The following is an 18694-nucleotide window of genomic DNA, read 5'->3' on the forward strand; positions in this document are numbered from 1 at the left end:
GGATCTTGTCCCATTCTTCTTCATGGAAGGTGATCTTGTAGCCTGCAACAACATCGATGGTGTGATGGCAGCCCTCAACATCGTTCACGATCCAGATGAGTGGAGACTGTTCATTGATTTATCGCAGACGAGTCTCAAAGCTGTTTTACTGCATAATGGCAGTGTTTTGCCATCAATTCCAGTTGGTCATGTAGTCCATATGAAGGAAACCTATGACAATATGAAACAGCTTTTGAGGTGCATAAACTATGACCAACATCAGTGGCAGTTTTGTGGCGATTTGAAGGTTGTTGCTCTCTTGCTTGGTCTGCAGACTGGATACACAAAGTACTGCTGTTTTCTCTGCGAATGGGATAGTTGTGCAAGAGATTCCCACTATATCAAGAAAGACTGGCCACTCCGACAGTCATTGGAGTCTGGGAGGAAAAGTGTTCAGCATCCACCACTTGTTGAATCAAGGAAGATTTTGTTACCACCCTTACACATCAAGCTGGGTCTGATGAAGAACTTTGTCAAGGCCATTGACAAAACACAAGCAGCTTTCGAGTACCTCCGTGGAAAATTTCCAAGGTTAAGTGAAGGTAAGATAAAGGAAGGTGTCTTTGTTGGTCCTCAGATTCATGAACTTCTTCGAGATGATGCATTTGACCATGCACTGCGTGTCAAGGAAAAGACAGCATGGAAAGCCTTCCAGTTAGTGGCAATAAATTTTCTCGGAAACAACAAGGCAGACAACTACAGGTTGTTGGTGGAAAACCTCCTCAAGGCATACAAAAGCCTTGGTTGCAACATGTCACTAAAGATACGTTTTTTGCACTCTCATCTAGATTTTTTTCCACCGAACTGCGGAGCTGTGAGCGACGAGCACGGCGAGCGATTTCACCAGGACATTGCAACAATGGAGAAACGCTATCAGGGCAAATGGAGCCCATCAATGCTTGCAGACTATTGCTGGACAGTGACAAGAGATGCTCCATTTAATGAATACAAGAGACAAGCCAAGAAGTGCTGAGTAGACACTGAATAGGACTAAACTATGTACATAATAGTTTTTTGCCTTTTGTTTCATAATAAATTTTAGTTAAATAACCCTTTTGCTGATTTTTAAAGTGTTACATAAACAGGACAGGTGAAATATTATCATGTAAAGCAACCATAAACACATGAAAAGACCTAGGTTTACAATTTATGATTAAAACTCTACTATCTACACAATATACATAGACATAAAATGTAAAAACTTAAATGTCTTAGAAACAGTAGCAAATCAGTTGTTTTAATTGTCATATTTTAATTCAGCACATCAAAATACATAATAAATAGCACATTTTATCTCTGAAGCAGACGACTTCTCAAAAACTGTAGACCAGTGTTACACAGTACAGATTATATGCTAGAACCCTGGTAAAGTAAAAAATGTCTGTGCTGGTAATAGCAAATATTATGTGGTGGCTGAAGAGGACCACTATAGACCCAGGGAATGTTATTTTAATCGGCCTATGTTCTGTTTCACGTCTAAAATTCCTGAGGTAATAAATGGAAAGATTTTTAAATTTTGTACCGATTTTTATAATGTAATTAAAATAAAAGCAGAAATAACATTACAGAAGGATCTTTTAATAGCCAAGCAAGCTTATAATATAGAATTACACCATGGTGGACTATACCAGACAAGGTGAGCTTGCATCCCCTGGTTTGTACTTTGAGTCCAGTATTAATGGTGGTTCAAATGATTACAACTACTGTGGTCTTGGAAATGTGTTGCTCAGTAGTGAACTTAAAAAAGAAATTATAGAAACATAATGCAAATGAAATGAATGCTAATGTAAAAAAGCAAAACAAAAGCAGTGGAATGTAAGTCTGGCTTCACATGAGTAATTAGACATGGGTAAGACCACATTTCTTGGGAGACAGGATTAGGGAGGTAAATGGAACAGCAGGCTGGAAATAGAATGTCTATGCCAGCTAAGATAGGTAAATGGGTCAGTAAGCTAAGAGACAATGTTTGTATTAGCTAAGATAACAGGGAAACACCCAGGGAACCATTTATAATGGACTAGATAAGCCTGAAATATAAGAAGAGGTAAAGAGTAAGTCATACATGGGCAGAACATACTGTACAGGGATGGTTTCTACAAAGTAACCAAGCAAAACCCAAAATGCCTGATGCAATGCATAGTAAATGCAATGTAATGTATAAATGTATATAAAGAAAGAGGTTTTCTGTGTAAGTTTGAATGTGTATTATGATCTTTATCCACCTCCTATGCAGGCTGTAACCAATGCAGTGTGAGCAGGGCAGCCACCCAGGGCACAAAACTGCAGAGGTGGAAAAAGGGATTGGAGAAATGCCCAAAAAACCTGACAAGGGGTGCAAGTGTAACCCCCACACCTTCTGGGTGTGGTGTTCTGTCCCTTCTAGAGGCACCGAGACCACTTAGAGTTAAATGAGTCTGCTCTACAGCCCTAGCTAACAGCCAGTTGGCTTTTAGCTCAGTGGTAGAGGCTCATGCACTAAGCTCCAGAGGTCCCCAGTTCAGTCCTGCCGAGGTCTGTTGGCATTACACAAGTATGTTTGCTCAATGTCTAGTTACAGTTCTGCTCCTACTCTTGAGTCTAATCAACTTAGTGTACTTGTGTTAAAAATAATATCAAGTATCAGAGGGGTAGCCGTGTTAGTCTGGTTCTGTAGAAGCAGCAAAGAATCCTGCATCCGAAGAAGTGGGTATTCACCCACAAAAGCTCATGCTGCAAAACGTCTGTTAGTCTATAAGGTGCCACAGGATTCTTTGCTTCTTAAAAATAATAGAGTGACAAAATCTGGAGTCAAACTGAGTTCTTGAAAAGCCAAGTAAAAAGAGATCTCGGAGGTAATCTCAACACCTATGACAACCATAGTCAGATTCTTTGTTCACTTTTTTAGAATAGTGGCAGGAGCCCTTTTGACTAGACAAGGATTCCCATTCAAGATTAGACCCACGTGATGGCAGTACATTTCCCCTGTCTTTGGTCTTCATTGTGTTGTACTAGTTTATTTCCTTCCTATTAACTCACTTGCTGCCATGGCTTTTCATTGTCACAGATTTGCTTGAGAAAAGTAAGGCAAACTCAGTATTGTACCTTTTCTTTCATATGTTTTCTACTTCATAGCAAATTTTTAGTTGTAAGTAAACAAAAATTACTAAAAAGATCATACTGTTTACAAACCTATCACCACATAATTAATCATGTAACTAATTAAGTGGGAGCAAATTGGAACCGGTAAGAGGTGAATATTTCCATGTCATAGCAGTGGCAGGATCAAGAAGTCCACTCTGCGAAACTTGCAAACACTGCAAAACATACCTCTCTGAAAAAGATTTTCCACCATAGGAATTTCATTCACAATACTGACATCTCCTTATACCCTAAACTGCTACCAACTCCAAAACACACCCAAAAAAAAAAAAAAAAAAAAAAAAAGTCCCAAAACCTACTCCACTGAGAGTTTTTACCTCAAAAATTGCCAGAAACTCCATGGAGTCTATTAGACTTCACAATTGCTATTGTTTTTTACTTGGAGGATGCTCATATATTACAATGATGGAAGCCCTGCAATAGACAAATACCTACCGTTAAGGATGCATATATTTTCATACTAATACTTCATTTTCAGTTGCTCATAACTTTCTAAAAACTGTCACCTTTTGGGCTGATGTTTCATATGCTTGGTCTCTGCTTGAAGGTGAATTTTATTAAAACTTTGAGCTAAAGTGGTTCAGCCAGCTTTTGAGCCAGAGGAAAGATAGAAAGCAAATATCTTTATTTGGGGAAAAAAACAACAAAAATCGCCTGAGATTTTTGACTAGCTATAATATTAAAATGGCTTGGGATAGAAGGAATGTATTTGAGATTCTTATAGCCTTCATTAAGGAGGGTGACTTTGATTCTTCCAGAGAAAAATAGTTTTGATTTGATCAAGTTCAGAGTGTTCACTGCTTATTTGCAGTAAATCTGGCACAACATTAACATTAAGCATGTAATGTGTGCAGGTAAATAAAGACGCCTATGCGGCACAAATATGCATTGCTAACTTATGTGTGGAGAAAAAATTTAGTGAAAGTAAGCAATAAAATTTGATGTGTCTCCTTAGGAACCTTTCTCTCACTTACTGCACATCTTGTTAAGTACATCTGCATACCTCCTAGTCTGTGTCTACATTTATGGTGGCCGGTAAAGTACAGACACTATGTATGTAGCTACATGCTGAGGTAAAAGGAAGGCTGCATCCATACTTGTAATTCCCACCCATCCTTCAGGGCTGTCTACCATACCACAGGCCTGATAAAGTTTCTCACCCAATGAGACAGGGTGGGTAACATTCTAAAAGTCCTACTCAGGAATGTCAAAACAGCCTATATGATTTGTCCACATGTAAGGTTAAAGAGATATCCCATTAATCTTGTGACTCAAGAATAGTGATGTAGAAAAAAATATCACAGTAAAGTCTTCACTCCCTTGGCAGTTCTTTACAGGAGGCATCTGTGGATATTAGTAAAAATGGTTCCATTTCCTAGCTGATTTTCCTGCTCAATAACTCAGCTGGGCCTTTCGTTCATCTTTGGTGGCACAGAAGCCTACATATTAATTTCTGCTGAATAAGGTTTGTAGCTGTCTAAATCACTACATTGCAAATGAGAAACTTTAACTTTACAATACCTGATTGTTACTTTTATTGGATAGTAAATGCTTAATAGTCATACAAAATAACATGTTTCTGATGTTGTAAACTGCTGAATATCATGAATATTGGCAAAAGAATTTAAATTAAACAAAATAAAATTATGATGCTTTTGACTGAGTTCAATTGTCTCTGTATTAATTTGTTGTTTGTGATGCTTTATTTATAAAATATTTAAATGTAAATCTTTGTACAGACACCTCCAAAAAAAGATGAGGAGGAGGTGGAAGAGACTGAAAAACACCCAGATCCACTTCATCAGATTATCCTCCATTTCAGTCGCAATGCGCTCACTGAAAGAAGGTAAGTAGAACCACATTCAAAATTACACAGGACCAATCTACACAGTCCAATTTTCAATTAACTAATTATAGAATTACCCCATAAAAGTAAATTCATTGTCACAACAGAAGTAAAATCATACATTACTGAATCAGTAACAGACATTTTCATTACAAAAGTGATTTAGTAGCAATGCAATTCAGTATTGTAGAGAGTTCTGCCTCTCCTTTTCTGTTTTCTACTTGCCCATATGTATTTATTTTTTATGTTTAACCGCTATATAAACTTTATATTAGCACAAATGTTAACACTTTTTTTGGGTTAAAGGAGAAGAGGCATTTATAAAACTTAGTGAATATGTAATGCAGGCATTGCGAGGCTCAATTTCCCAGAGGCATATGAGCCCAAACTAATAATTTTTGCCTGCCACCAGGATGATCCCACTGCTGTTTGGTACTAATATATAAATGTTCATATTATTAGGTTTTTGTCACACTTCAAGCAATATGTGGGAAATGGTTCAAAATACCACTGGTGGGAGAGTGTGATTTCCTGTTAATGCCAGTTGCTGCCTTATTTGCAATTAGACTACTAATAGAAGAAAAATTACAGACAAGCAAAGCATTCCTCCACTGTTTTGCAGATTCTTCCCTCTGTTTTTTGAATACATAATCTACCTATAATCTGATCACAGATAATCATGAGACAATGGAAACAGCTATAACTGTTATCTGCAGCCTGCTTTTCCAGACATGTCAGCACTGCCTGTTAATCAGCAGTAAAATACATAACTATCTTACTCACCTGCACATACATATGAATAAATATGTTGTAACAAAGAATTTCACATGGACTGAGAGATTAGGAGATATGTTTACAACATGGTTTGCAGGTAATGAAGTGTTTACCTTCCCCTTAATGAAAATGAAACCTGCATTCTGGCAGCATTATAATAATCTCTGATGTTAAACCCACATAATAAGCTATTTGAATTACATTTTTTCTCCCTACAGCAAACTAGAAGACGATCCTTTGTACACTGCCTATTCCGCCATGATGGCCAAGGTAAATACTTAATTTCAAGCCCCATTCCCCATCCCACATATGCACCTCCAATTTATTTGTGTATATTTTCTGCATGCTTTATCCTTTTATCCTTTTGTCTCTTGATATTAGTGGTTCCTGGTTTGTACTCTAGCCATATTTTTATGGAAATGTTGAATCAAGTTCTTCCCTGAGTTACACATGCCCTTGGGGTTGAATTTAATTCATTGGATTAGCACAGGTGTAATCGATGGCAGAATTTAGCCCGTTGTCAGGACCCAAACAAAGGACTTTTCCTACTACAGAAAATTATAATTTTGCCATTTCTGCTACACTGTCTTAAACAGAAAATGATTTAATAAAATAAAAAAATTTAGAGACCCTCTTCAGGCAAAACTACTATTGACTTCAGTGTAAACTTACCTAGAGTATGGATGGAGACAGGACTTAATATTTGCTCCTTAACACTATGTTTATTATTATGAAATAGGTCATAGAAAATCAGCATGCTTTAATCCCTGGATGGCATTAATGTTTGGCAATCAGTACTTACAGCATGACAGACACAAATCAATAGAAATCAATATTCATAACAGGGTCAAATGTAATTACACCTTCATCTGAGAAAAAAACATGAGATCAAAGGCATATACTATAAATGTACTGAGTTATGACCAAAAAAACACAACCTGGAATAGCAACTTCATTTTATTTATTGTGTTTTTGTACATGTGGGCTAATACTTTAAGGCACTCTCAGCCTTGAGGAATATCAATTTCTTAGCATTCAGGAGCACAAGTGTTAAACATTATAAATATATATATTAAATGCTCTAACTACTAATGTTTTTTCCCTCTCTAAGTCTCTTTGCTAGCTGCATTGTCAGTAGTAAGTAAAGTTGCAGTATTTACATAGAGTAGGTTTTAATATGCTTAATTTACTGCTTATGCCTGTAATTGTTTTAGAAAGTTTCTGTTAATTGCTTTTTGTTCACTCAGCACAAATTGTAATAGAAATAACCACTGTTTGTTTCGAACTCAGTATAAATTTGCAATTTCTTGTTCTAATGTAAAAAGAGCTGTCCAGAGGAAGAAGAGGAAGAAGAGGATGAAGAAAAAGAGAAGACATTTGAGGTGAGAGTTTAAACTACCTTTCCACACTGAGGCCTTGTCTACACTACAGGACTATTTCGAATCTACTTAATTCGAATTTGTGGATTCGACCTTATGAAGTCGAATTTGTGTATCCATACTAAATACACTAATTCGAACTTCTGAGTCCACATTCACGGGGCCGGCGTCGACTTTCGAAGCGGTGCACTGTGGGAAGCTATCCCACAGTTCCCGCAGTCCCCGCTGCCCATTTGAATTCTGGGATTTCCCCCCAATGCATGCTGGGGGAAAAAATGTGTCGAGGGTGGTTTTGGGTAACTGTCGTCATTGAACCGTCAATCACGCCCTCCCTCCCTCCCTGAAAGCGCCTGCGGGCAATCTGTTCGTGCACTTTTCTGGTCAGTGACAGCGTGGACGCCACAGCACTGCAAGCATGGAGCCCGCTGCGATCCTCGCCGTTTTCTCCTCCTCGCACTTTATCGTCCACCTCTTCCACATTCAGCTGCTGAGAAATTGGGCTACTTTTCAATGGTTCTGCAAGCACTGGGGGACCATAGGGGACGTTTTACCAACATGAACGTCGGATGGCCGGGCAAGGTTCCTGATGCATGTGTTCTCAGGAACTGTGGGCTGCTCAGACGCCTGCTGGAAGGTAGTTTCTTCCCGTACCACGAAATAACTGTTGTGGATGTGCATTTGCCTATAGTGATCCTCGGTGACCCAGCCTGCCCGCTAATGCACTTGCTCATGAAGCCCTATACAGGCGCCTGGGACAGCGACAAGGAACTCTTCAAATACCAGCGAGCAGCGTGACCTGTGACTGTTCAGTTTCTTTACAGAGAAGCTGAACCTGCCCCTGTTTCTTTACCCAGTTACTGTTGACTCTCCTCTTCGGTTAAATACCCCGTTCTCCCCGTTTCCTCCACTTCCAAGACACGTGTAAAAATAAAATACATGTCACACTGTTACTGAGGAGAGGTTTCTTTATTCATGACTTTTCGTTAAAGGGTCGAAACTGGAACGCAGACTGCGGTGGTAGGGTGTGCGCTGATGTAAAGACCGCCTCTAAACTCAAGGAATGACAGGCTCCTGCTCCTACAGCGGTCCGCATTGCCGGACTGCTTGTTTCAACGGAGCCTGCCATCCCTCCTTTTTGGGATTCTGTGTGCGGGGGGCTATGTGGCCTTGTGGCGGAGGAGGACGGATACAGATTCCTCTGCTGCGTGACTCAGCGGTCCACGACAAGGACCGCTGTATAAGATCTGTACCTGCCCTCCCCCGCTAAAAAGTCACATCCCCACCGCCCAACAGAACCTGGAAACCACCTCCCATACCGACCACGGTGCCTGCTGACTGCACTGTGTGTGTTACCCGCTGCTGATCCGGACCCCGTGTCTGTACCCTGCGAAAGGTGCCTGTCCTATGCAATTAGCAACGCACTTCCCCACGCACCCCATTCAAACACAGTCTTCAGTGAGGAAACATGACGGAAACAGTACTTAACAGCAAAGTATTTTTATTACTTAAGTACACAGTTATGGGATGGGACTGGGATTGGGACTTGTTTGAGTCCGGAAGGGAAGGACTTATGCAAACGTAGGGTATGAGAGCTTTTGGTTACTTGAGCACTCTGCTGGGGTGCAGTGACAGTATTCACGGACCAGGGCGGGCATCCTCCTGGTTATTTAGGGTGAGGGGGGTATGTGACTTTGTGGCGGGGGAGGGCGGTTGCAGAGATACTGCCGGGGGCTCTGTCCTGCAGCGGACCTGCAGAACATACACAAGTCGCCGGAGCATGTCCGTTTGCTCCCTCAGTAGTACAAGCATTGCTTGAGTCGCCTGCTTGTGTTCCTCACGCCACCTCTCCTCCCATTCGCTGTGTGAGCACTGGTACAGAGAGACTTTCTCCCTCCACTGCCTCTGCTGGTCCGCCTCGGCTAGGTAGCAGCCCACACATTCATCGAAAATCGTGTCCCTTGTCTTTTTCTTTCGCCGCCTAATCTTCGCCAGCCTCTGCGAGGTGGATGCTGTGGAAGGTCTGGAGACAGTGGAAGCTGTGAGATGGGAAACAGTTAGTTAATTCCTTGCAATGATACTTTTTTGCGAACAATTAACTGAATCTAGGCTGTCTCTGTGAATTTTTTGTTGAGACCCCTGTGCCTGCTGTTGCACAAATCATTTGCGCGGTGGATTCTGGGTAAATGTCGCCAGTCATTCCTTCCTCCGGGAAAGCAAGGGCAGACAATCATTTCGATCACGTTTTCCATGAAATGCCCTGGCACACGCCATAGCGTGGCAACAATGGACCCTATTTTGCCTTTTGTGTATGTCACCGTATGTGTACTGTATGCCGCTGATAGAGGCGGACCAGCAGCGCTACACAGCAGCATGCTTATGCTTTTGCATGACAGCAGCGATGGTTACCAGGCATACTGCACCGTCTACCATACCATGAACTGGTAAGAAGACGGTAATAAGATGGTCATGGTTACCTGTCCTTTTGCACTGCGCCATTTGGTGCTGTCATAAGTGCCCCTGGTCGATCAGCCAGGGGCGCAAAAGCAAAATTTGGGAATGACTCCCCGAGTCAATCCCTCCTTTTTGGGTATCTAAAAATAGAATCAGTCCTGCCTAGATTATGTGCAACTGTACTAGAGAACCACTGTATCATACAATCAGAGACCACAGCTGCTCTCTGTCCAATCCTGCATAAATTTTGAGCTGAACGCTATTCACAGGGTGTGCTCCTGAAACAACCCCAGCTGTTCATTACGTTCTTCCCCCAGCCTTCCTGGGTTCCAATACCATTGTCCCCCCACTTGTGTGATGAAGTAATATAGAATGCATGAATAAGACACAGGTAGTCGTTTGTGAGAAATGAGTGGAAGGAAGCCTCCAGCTGCAATGATAGTCCAGAGATGACATTAAGGGGTGTGGAGGAGGGAGCCACTCATCCCTCTGCTACTCCAGGGGCAATTGAATCTTTTCTTTACAATGAAGGGTGGGGGCTGATGGATCTCAGCCCCCTGTTGCAATGATGAGGACGGTTACCAGCCATACTGCACCATCTACCATGAAAAATTAGCAACAGGCGGCCTTGACCGACCGGTCCCAAGCAAGTTGGTACGGTTGTCATGGTTACCAGCCCTTTTGCACTGCCCCATGTGCCAATAGGCTGATGATGAGGATGGATTTCCATCGTTTTGTACCATCAGCCATCCATAGCGTGGGGGGAGCAAGGATGTTGGTGTTGAGTGCTGCACCATCGCGTCTATCTGCAGCATTCAGTACAGATACGGTGACATGTAAAAGAGTCAACAGAGGATTGTTTTCCCTTTTACTTCTGGGGGTCGGGGGGGTGCGTAAATTGCCGAGCTATGCCCCGTCCCACCGCGGACACTGTGTTTGACCCTAGAAGCATTTGGAGATCAGCCAAGAATGCAAATGCTTTTCGGAGACAGCAGGAACTGTGGGATACCTTGCGTCCTCGTTCCCCCCTCCCTCCATGAGCGTCCATTTGATTCTTTGGCTTTCCGTTACGCTCGTCACGCAGCTGCGTGCTGAGTCTGTGCTATGCCGTCTGTCCGTTTATTTATTAAAAATACTTTGGACCAGGCGTAACGTAACATTTCTTCCCCTACTTAGATGCAGGAGTCTAAGAGCGAGATCACCGTGAGGACAGGCACTGAAGGAGATAGAGAGCGCATGCTGCGTGAAATCTAGCACGAACCACGGACCTATGCAGCCGTGCTCTGGGAGGCAGTGCTCCCTGAATACCGCATGAAAGCCTCGCGCGGAAAAGTGTGCTATCACGGAGCACCCAATAAGGCAGCTCTCCCCAGGAACCTCCTGCTGATGCTTATCGATTAACGGCAGGAGCTTCGTGGCGTTCTCCCAGGAGGATTTGTGTTCTATCACCATATATACAGAGACCTCCTTTTCACACACTTCAGATTCCTGTTATATTAAGAATAAAAGTTAACATGGTTAAAGCACTTACCGACTGCTCCTACCCCTGATTCAGGATCCGGGTTCCTGGCCGGGGAGGGTTGGTAGGGGATCTCCGTGAGGGTGATGAATAGATCCTGGCTGTCGGGGAAACCAGCGTTGTAAGCGCTGTCGCCTGCCTCGTCCTCCACAAACCCTTCCTCATCTTCCCCGTCCGTGAACATCGTCGAGGAACTGTCCGTCGACACTGTCCCATCATCAGAGTCCATGGTCACTGGTGGGGCAGTGGTGGCAGGCTCCGTAGCGTCCGTTGGCCGCTTTGATTTTTTGGTAGCCTTGTCTGGGGTCCTTGATTTTCACGCGGCGCTGCGTTGCATGACGGCTGTATCCTCAGTCTGTATCATGGCTTTGGAGACCTTCTCGTAGGTCTTTGCATTCCGTTCGTTGGAGCGCAGCTCCGAAAGCACAGACTCCTCGCCCCACACACCGATCAGATCCAAGAGTTCCCGGTCTGTCTATGCCGGGTCCCTCTTTCTATTCAGAGATTACATGAACTCCTCTGCTGGAGAGCTCTGCATTGCTGCCGGTGCTGCGGAGCTCGCCCCGATGTGCAACCAGAACGTCAGATTCAAACCGCCCAGACAGGAAAATGAATTCAAATTTTCGCGGTTCATTTCCTGTGTGGCTGGGCAGAGAATCCAAGTTCGGGCTGCTGTCCAGAGCGTCAACAGAGTGGTGCAGTGTGGGATAGCTCCCGGAGCTACTAAGTTCGATTTCCATCCACACCTAGCCTAATTCGAACTAGCCATGTCGAATTTAGCGTTACTCCACCTGCCGGGGTGGAGTACCAAATTCGAACTAAAGAGCCCTCTAGTTCGAATTAAATGGCTTCCTGGTGTGGACGGTTGAGCGGTTAGTTCGAATTAACGCTGCTAAATTCGAATTAAAGTCCTAGTGTAGACCAGGCCTGAGTGAAAGCACAGAACACAGAGGTCCTGGGTTCAAATCCCAGACGAGCCCCCAAATTGTTGGAGAAAAACTCAGTTCTCGCTTTTTGTTTGGGTGCAGCAAAATCAAATACTTTATTATTTCTCCAGTAATTACAATGGAGGGAGAGAGTGCCATAGGACACAGGGTCGCCCCAGTCCTGGATAGGTCTCTCAACTGGTAAACAATTACAGCAAGCCTTTATACCTTTGTTACAGACAATTTCTAGCAATAATACAGACGGTAAAAAGCAACAAATACATTTTGTTTATACATAAGCCATTCTGCTATCTTATTTGTCTCACTCCTAAGAAAAGCAAGCCTGCATATTTGGTTATCAGTTACAAGGTCGTAATAAGTTTGTACACAGTTCTTGTCCTCTCGCCTCACACTATCCTTGCTTCTACAAGTCTCACGCCATTAGGGTTACAGTATGGCCTGACTCTTGCTAACTGACTGACATGCATTAAAATCCCCTTCAAATCCTTGTTAATTATTTCCCTGCTTCCACAACATCATTTTAACAAGAGCCTGATAGGAGAGATGCAATGACAATAGCCATGTGGAGGATATGGAGAAGTTTTGCTATATTATTTATATAATAGCAGATCAATGTATCAACACAAATTTCTGGAACCAGAAAAGCTATAGAATAGGCTGGCAAGCTATCTGCATCAAGCTCAAATTTCTAATCCGTTACCCTTAAGGCTTTGCCTGAATCTGCTCCTGCCTATTTTTAGGCTTGGAAAGATTAGATTTTTATCTGTAAATGTCAGTAAACATCAAGTCACATGCACAAACTGATGAAAAAATATTTTCATCAACAATAACAGAAATTTACAGATAGATAAAGAATGAAAAATGCTGCTTGAGAACTTAATAGAGTTTGATTTTAAGATATTTACTTTGTCTGTTTTGACAATTTGTGTTTCAATGGTTATAAATCTTTAATATTTTGAAACTCATTGTCTATTGTCTGATTTCTGTCTGTCTGATTTCCCCCAGAGTTTCCTGCAACTGTGAAAATGTAAACAGAAAAAAATTGAAAAAATGCTAAAAAATAAACATTACCAGACAAAATTATTTTAAAAAAAAATTCTGCCAGCTGAGGTATATTTTGTTTTCATTTCTTCTTACTTTCCCTTCTGTTGACTCTGCTGTACCTCACACCTCAACACTCCCTTAGTTTCCTTCTCCCACTGTCATCTTTTTGCCGTCTTCCATGCTGCCCCTAATACCTGGAGCAGTTTAATCTCTTGGAGCATCATGCAGCCATCCTTATTTCATTAATCTCTCTATCAAATACATTTATTCTACATAGTTTATCAGTTAATCTAGCAATGAAAGGAGTATTCACGGCTATTATCATGCACATGAAGTCATGGCTCCATGCATCAGGGTTCCCAAGGGAGGTCCAGATTACCATTGAGGACCTCCCCTTCGATGAATCACACCTGTTCAACCTCTTTTCAATGGACAAATCCCTCCATGAAGGATTCCAGGGCTACCCTCCATTCGCTGGGGATATACATGCTTGCCCCAAGAGGAAGTTTCACCGACCATCGCTCAAATCTAGATATGTGGCTCAGCAGTTTTTCCACCAAAGTCTCTATGAACCACCGCATAAGAGACAGAGGGTTCAAAAGTCCCATTTTCCTACACCATCAGTGTGCCATCAGTGTACCATCAGTAACAGGCTGAACACCTCAATCTCAGTCCCCAGCTCAATGTTATTATTGACAGGATCTTAAGAGCTGCAAAACATTAAGCCCAACACCTCAACCCCCTCACACCATTTGGGGGTCATTTAGCACTCCTTTTAAACACCTGGAGTGCAGTAACAATGGACAAGTGGGTGCTGAACATCATCCACTTTGGCTAAACAGTAGAGTTTGCATCCCTACTTCCTCCAAAAAACCCGTCCCCACTCGCCTTTGGGGACCACTCTCATGAGAGTATTCTCAAAGAAGAGGTGACAGTGCCGTGACAAGCAATAAAATACATCCCTTCTCAATACCAGGAAAAGGTTTTACTCCAGCTACTTCCTGATACCCAAAAAAGAAGAATGGTTGGAGACCAATCTTCGACCTCTGCCATCTCAACCACTTCATTCACAAACTCAGATTTCACATGCTCCAATTGACAGCTATAATTCCATCTTTAGAAAAGGGCATGTGGTTCATGGCTCTTGATATGAAGGACAAGTACTTTCATGTAGACATTCATCCTGCCCACAAATGCTTTCTTAGATTCATGGTAGGCAACAAAAGTCAAACAAGATTGTGGCAGATCTGAAGTCAGCAAGATATTACTCTGTTATTCTGGACTGCACACCTGACATCAGCCATATGGAGCAAATGACTTTAATGGTGCGTTTTGTAACAACAACAGAACCTAGTGAAAATGTCCCTGCAATGGTGACTGTAAGAGCATTTTCTAGAATTTATTGACATTGATGATACTACAGGAGCTGGTATGACAAATGTGCTTCTCAAAAAGCTGGAAGATACGGGAATTGCGATCAGGGGCGGCTCCAGGCCCCAGCACGCCAAGCGCGTGCTTTGGGCAGCAAGCCGCAGGGGGCGCTCTGCAGGGGGCGCTCTGCCAGCGCCGCGAGGGCGGCAGGCAGGCTGCCCTCGGCGGCTTGCCTGCGGAGGGTCTGCCGAAGCCGCGGGACCAGTGGACCGTCCGCAGGCAAGCCACGGAAGGCAGCCTCCCTGCCGGGCTTGAGGTGGCAGAATTCCTAGAGCCACCCCTGATTGCGATAGCTGACATGAGAGGTCGGGGCTACGATAATGGTGCCAACATGACAGGAAAGAACAGAGGAGTGCAGACACAGATCCGAGAATTAAACCCTCGAGTTTTTTTTTGTCCCATGCCATTCTCATTCATTGAACTTGGTGGTCAGTGATGCAGCATCAGCTTCTAGTGAGGCTGCTGAATTTTTTAATGTAATTCAAAGCATCTGTGTATTTTTCTCTGCATCAACTCATCAATGGCAAATTTTGAAGCAACATCTGGGAACATCCTCTCTGACACTGAAACCACTGAGTGCACCATGATGGGAAAGTCGAGTGGAGGCAATAAAGCCTATCAAACCAGGGCGCCCAGAGGATTCAGGGTCTTCGGTGGCAATTCAGCGGTGGGTCCCTCTCGGAGGGAAGGACCCGCTGCCGAAGAATGAAGCGGCGGCGGCAGAGCAACCTAAGTGCTGCCAATTGCGGCTTCCCCCCCCCCGCCGCTTGCAGTGCTTGTTCTCACCGGCCAGCACTCCAAGGCTTCGGCAGCACTTCAGCGGCAGGTCCTTCACTCTCTCCGAGTCTTCCACTGCACTGAAGGACCTGCTGCCGAAGACCCGGAGCGAGTGAAGGGCCCACCGCCGAAGTGCCGCCAAAAACCCGGAGTGGCTTGCAGGGCCCCTGTGGGGCTCAAGGCCTGGAGCAAATTGCCCCACTTTCCTCTCCCTCTGGGCGGCCCTGTATCAAACACCAAATTGGGAAGATAGTTGCTATTATGGAGGATAATGCTATGATAGGAAATGGAGAACAGTGGCAGAGGGAAATGGAATCACCAAAAACATACATAACTTCAAATTTCTGTGTGGCTTAGCGTTGTGGCATGACATACTGTTTGAAATAAATGTTGTAAGTAAGAGACTCCAAGGTGTTGACCTTGATTTATCTGGAGCAAAGGAACAACTGGACAAAGCAACGTCATACCTACAGTCTTACTGGTCAGATGAGGGATTTCAAAACGTTCTGAGGAGTGCGCAGAAGTTGGCAGAGGAACTTCACACTGAAGCTATTTTCCCACCTATTCAAGAATACAAGAGTCACCGAAGAAGACATATTTTGATACGAGGCATGGGATAATCCCATAAGAGACCTTGAACAACAATTCAAAGTTGAATTCTTTAACCAGGTGCTAGATTGTGCAATACAGTCAGGCAGTTGAAGAACGTTTCATGCAGCTCAAGGAACATAGCAGTATATTTGGGTTGTTGTATGATATTCCAAAACACCTCACTGTACCTGAAGAAGACCTACACCAGCAATGCAGCGCACTAGAGATAGTGTTGACACACGATGACATGCGCGATATTGATGCGAGTGATTTAGATGATGAACTGAAAGCCTTTTCAAGATACATTTCAGCAGGATCAACTCCAAAAGCTGTTCTGGAATATATATGCACAAATAAGATGATCACCCTCTTTCCAAATGCTTTTGTTGCTCTGCACATACTTCTAACACTTCCTGTAACAGTTGCCAGTGGAGAACGCAGCTTCTCCAAGCTGAAGTTAATAAAAACACATCTCTGCTCCACAATGACATAGGAGAGGCTGGTCGGCCTTGCAACCATCTCAATAGAGCATGAGCTGGCCCAGACTGTGAACCTTCAGGAAGCAGTTCAAATCTTTACAACCAAGAAGGCACGGAAAGCACCACTTTGATTATTCAAACAGATGAAAATGCCAGTGTTTACTATGCAAGAAAAGTTACATTTGCTGTTCAGGCGTTTGAAAGTTAATTGTTACTTAACATTTATGAACAAGGCATTTTAAGTTTTCCTTTATTGGGGTAGGTAGCAGAGCAGTACCATGAGAGGAGTAGAACAGGAAGAAGGCAGAATTGAGACCTTTCAAAGTTTGGGCATCATTTGAGCTCCCCGCCTCAGGTGCCAAAATGTTGTGGGCCGGTCCTGCCAAGATATTCTCAGTAGTAGCAGCCCACATCAGAGATCATGATCTCAACAACTGGTTCCTTGTTGCCAAGTCCCGCCAGGAAGCCTATGCATCCCCTTCCAGGATGCTACACCTCCTCTTTTCACTGGGAGTCAAAATGAATGTTAAAAAAAAATCTGTTCTCACCCCCACACAATCTCTGAACTTCATTAGGGCAACTTTATATTCTGTCACTGCAAGACTGTACCTGCCCAAGGACAGGTTCCAGACCATGAACAATATCATAACTCATGTCACAAGCAACCTTTGACTACCCATCAAGACATGTCTGTCCCTCTTAGGTTATATGGGTTTGTGCACCTACATCATCCCATTCACAGGACTCCACCTTCATTGCCTTCAAATTTGCCTGTTGTCAGTATAGTCTCCAAGCCGTCATTCTGTGAACCTCATAGTGACAGTTCCGGCCAAGGTATTGTCTTCGCTACTATTGTGGACAAATCCTCATTAGATATGCGTGGGCATCCCTTTTCCCCCTTCCTATCTGGCCAGGACCATTATTACAGATGCATCCCTATTAGATTGGGGAGCCCACATGAACAGCCACACAGCACAATGTGCCTGGACAGCTTGAGAATCCAGGATGCATGTCAATATCCTGAAGTTTTGAGCAGTCCAGAAGCCATGTGAGTCCTTTCTTCTGTTCATCTGCGCTCACCATGTCCTTATAATGTCAGACAACACTGTGACTGTCTTCTACATTAACAAGCAGGGGGGAGCAAGATCTGCCTTCCTATATGCAGAAGCAGTCAGTCTCTGGAACTGGCATATCAGCAATCAAATCACCCTATTGGCAACCTACCTTTAAGGGAAGCAACATGTCGTCTGAGGGAATCTGCAAGCACATTTTGCAATTGACCACAAGAGGGAGCTCCATGACTCGGCACTGCATAGTATTTTCACTCAGTGATGGCCCCCAACCAGGGATCTGTTCAGCTCTCAAGTGAACAGGAAATGCACGACATATTGCTTCAAAGGAGCACTAGGTCACCACTCCTAGAGTGACACTGCTTCTTCCTTGGTTGGACCAGTTCAATTGTGCCTTCCATCCACTAGCACTCCCGTCACAAGTTTTACACACAATCCAGCAGGACAGAGCATGGGGCATCCTCATCGCCCCCTTCTGGCCCTACCGGTTCTGGTTTCCCAAATCCTATGGATGTCATCTGGACCACCAATCATCCTATCAACGTTCCCTGAACTCCTGACCCAGTGAGAATGGCAAGCTCAAGCACTCCGATCTGTGTACACTCCACCTCAGGGCTTGGTATTTGGATATGCATCATCCTTAGAACATTCATGCTCCACAGCCATATGAGAGATCCTCTGTAACAGTAGAAAGAACTCTACCACCAAATGTTACCTAGCTAAATGGAAGCACTCCTCTTCTTGAGCACTCTAAAGAGGCATTCTCCCAGAGACTACAAATATTTCTCTCATCTTGGACTACATCTTATCTTTGAAAACATTGTTTGTCCATCAGCTCCTTTTAAGACCACTTGGCGATGATCAGTGCATACCATCCAACATCTCAGGGCTACTCAGTCTTTGCACATCCACTGACCAATAGATTCTGGAAAGGCCTAATAAAAACCTTCCCACCTACTCAGAAGCCTACTCCCCAGTGGGACCTGAATCTTGTGCTTTCAGTACTCCCAAGTCATCCTCCAGCGCTTTGAACCTTTAGCTACTTTCTCCATGTCCCTCCTTTCCATAACATCTTGTAGCCATCAACTCAGCAAGAAGAGTTGGTGAACTTGGAGCAATGATGGCAAATCCTCCACACACTGTATTCCATAAGGATAAGGTTATTAATGTCTACACTCCAAATTCATCTCTTAAGTAGTTTAGGAATTT

At 43.5% G+C, this 18694-nt stretch overlaps 1 protein-coding gene across 1 annotated transcript in view; it reads left to right on the plus strand.

Annotated features, from left to right (window-relative positions):
* Positions 1–18694, plus strand: part of RYR3 (ryanodine receptor 3) — a 642559-nt gene that overhangs the window by 541480 nt on the left and 82385 nt on the right. The window contains 3 exon segments of the mRNA XM_045013234.1: positions 4917–5023; positions 6016–6067; positions 7123–7179. Of these exon segments, the coding sequence (XP_044869169.1) occupies positions 4917–5023; positions 6016–6067; positions 7123–7179 (216 nt within the window).

Source organism: Mauremys mutica, chromosome 4, assembly GCF_020497125.1.
Source record: "Mauremys mutica isolate MM-2020 ecotype Southern chromosome 4, ASM2049712v1, whole genome shotgun sequence".
In the NCBI taxonomy this organism is placed as follows: domain Eukaryota; kingdom Metazoa; phylum Chordata; order Testudines; family Geoemydidae; genus Mauremys; species Mauremys mutica.